At 40.1% G+C, this 1,464-nt stretch overlaps 1 protein-coding gene across 1 annotated transcript in view; it reads right to left on the reverse strand.

Annotated features, from left to right (window-relative positions):
- wdr43 (WD repeat domain 43) overlaps positions 1-1,151 on the reverse strand; it is a 12,576-nt gene extending 11,425 nt beyond the window's left edge. The window contains exon 1 of the mRNA XM_015385322.1: positions 916-1,151. Within this exon, the coding sequence (XP_015240808.1) occupies positions 916-1,122 (207 nt within the window). The 5' untranslated portion in view covers positions 1,123-1,151. The remainder of the gene's footprint in view (positions 1-915) is intronic.
- Between the last annotated feature and the right edge of the window lie 313 nt (positions 1,152-1,464).

The following is a 1,464-nucleotide window of genomic DNA, read 5'->3' on the forward strand; positions in this document are numbered from 1 at the left end:
TACAGAAACTTGTAACAATGACTAAAACTGTCCATCTAGAGAATAAATTACCAAACTACAACTATGTTTTTTACAGTAATGGATATTTTAAAATAGCAGCAACATCAGAGATGTGCAAAATGACAGCTGCGTGTTATTTCACTTATTAAGGTAAACTGAGCTATTCTGCTTCCATCAATACATCTAGAGCTCATACATATTAAAATTATATTCATAATTTTATTCATATATTTGATAAAAACTAAAAAAAATTGGCACAAATTAGTCTTTTTTTCCCCTAATAATTAAAAAGTGATTTTTTAGCGTTTACAAAATGCTCAAATGAAACAATGTCCCAAAGTTGGTGATATAAAGGGTTGATCAACTAAACACTGCTGCTTCTAAATATGAGAGCTGACAGCTTTGCTGGAGTTATAAACACTGATCATCAGCAGATTATAAACTTTCATTCAGAGTGTTGTTATTGATCTAAGCTTAAGTTTTACAGGATTTTATCTGAAATAGTAGTTTCTGCGTTTTAATGTTTCAAACGTTTGAAGCACATCGGGCTAATAACTCAAATAAAGGGTTTATAAACCTTTAATGTCAGACACGGAATAAAAGCGGATGCTTGTTTTAGTCAAATCAACGTTTGAAGCACTTAAAGATAAAATAGTTACACAAATCGCTGTAGATATTTTCATAAGCACCATGTGGGGAAACATGTGCGTCCAGGCAGCTAACGGAGAGAAGCTGCTTTGCTCCATTTAAGGCAAATAAAAACTGTGTGGAATAACAGCAGAGCCAGCATACTTCATTTAATTCGTTTTATTTAACCTGCATGTGAATTCTTATTCTCATTTGAAACGTTTGATAAGAGTATTTTAAGTGTTGTAGGCCTGGCTAGCTGAAGCAGCTAGCAGCGGTGTCTCCTACCTTCACCGTCCGGCATGGTCCCCATGCTATGCAGGTACAAGTAGCGCTTAAATGGGCTGAAGGCACAAACTCCTGCTGAAGAGTTTTACTGTCGGTGTTCCAGACGCGGAGTCTGCCGTCCTGGGCACACACCGCTAAGTACTGCCGCGATTTAGGTGAAAAAACGCAAGGGAGCTGCTGCGGGAGGCTACCGTCGCCCGCCGCCATTTCTGCAACGCTGCTTTGCCTCTGCTACGTGCTTCACTAACCACGTGCTGCGTCACAGGACATGCGCATTAAGGTGACAGAGGCGCCCGCTTCTCATTGGCTGAGCTGGACAACAAGGAGACGTCAGATGGAGGGTACAGCCCGAAGGGAAATAATACGTCAGCGCCTCCGCCATATTGGTAGTGGCATTTCCACCTGCATAGGAGTGTGATCAAAATGCAAAAAATGCGCATCTGACAATAGAATAAATCCTTTTGAGCCATTTAAATAAAAATAAAAAACGTTTCACACACACACACACACACACACACACACACACACACACACACACACACACACACA

Source organism: Cyprinodon variegatus, unplaced genomic scaffold, assembly GCF_000732505.1.
Source record: "Cyprinodon variegatus isolate N-32 unplaced genomic scaffold, C_variegatus-1.0 Scaffold336, whole genome shotgun sequence".
NCBI lineage: Eukaryota > Metazoa > Chordata > Actinopteri > Cyprinodontiformes > Cyprinodontidae > Cyprinodon > Cyprinodon variegatus.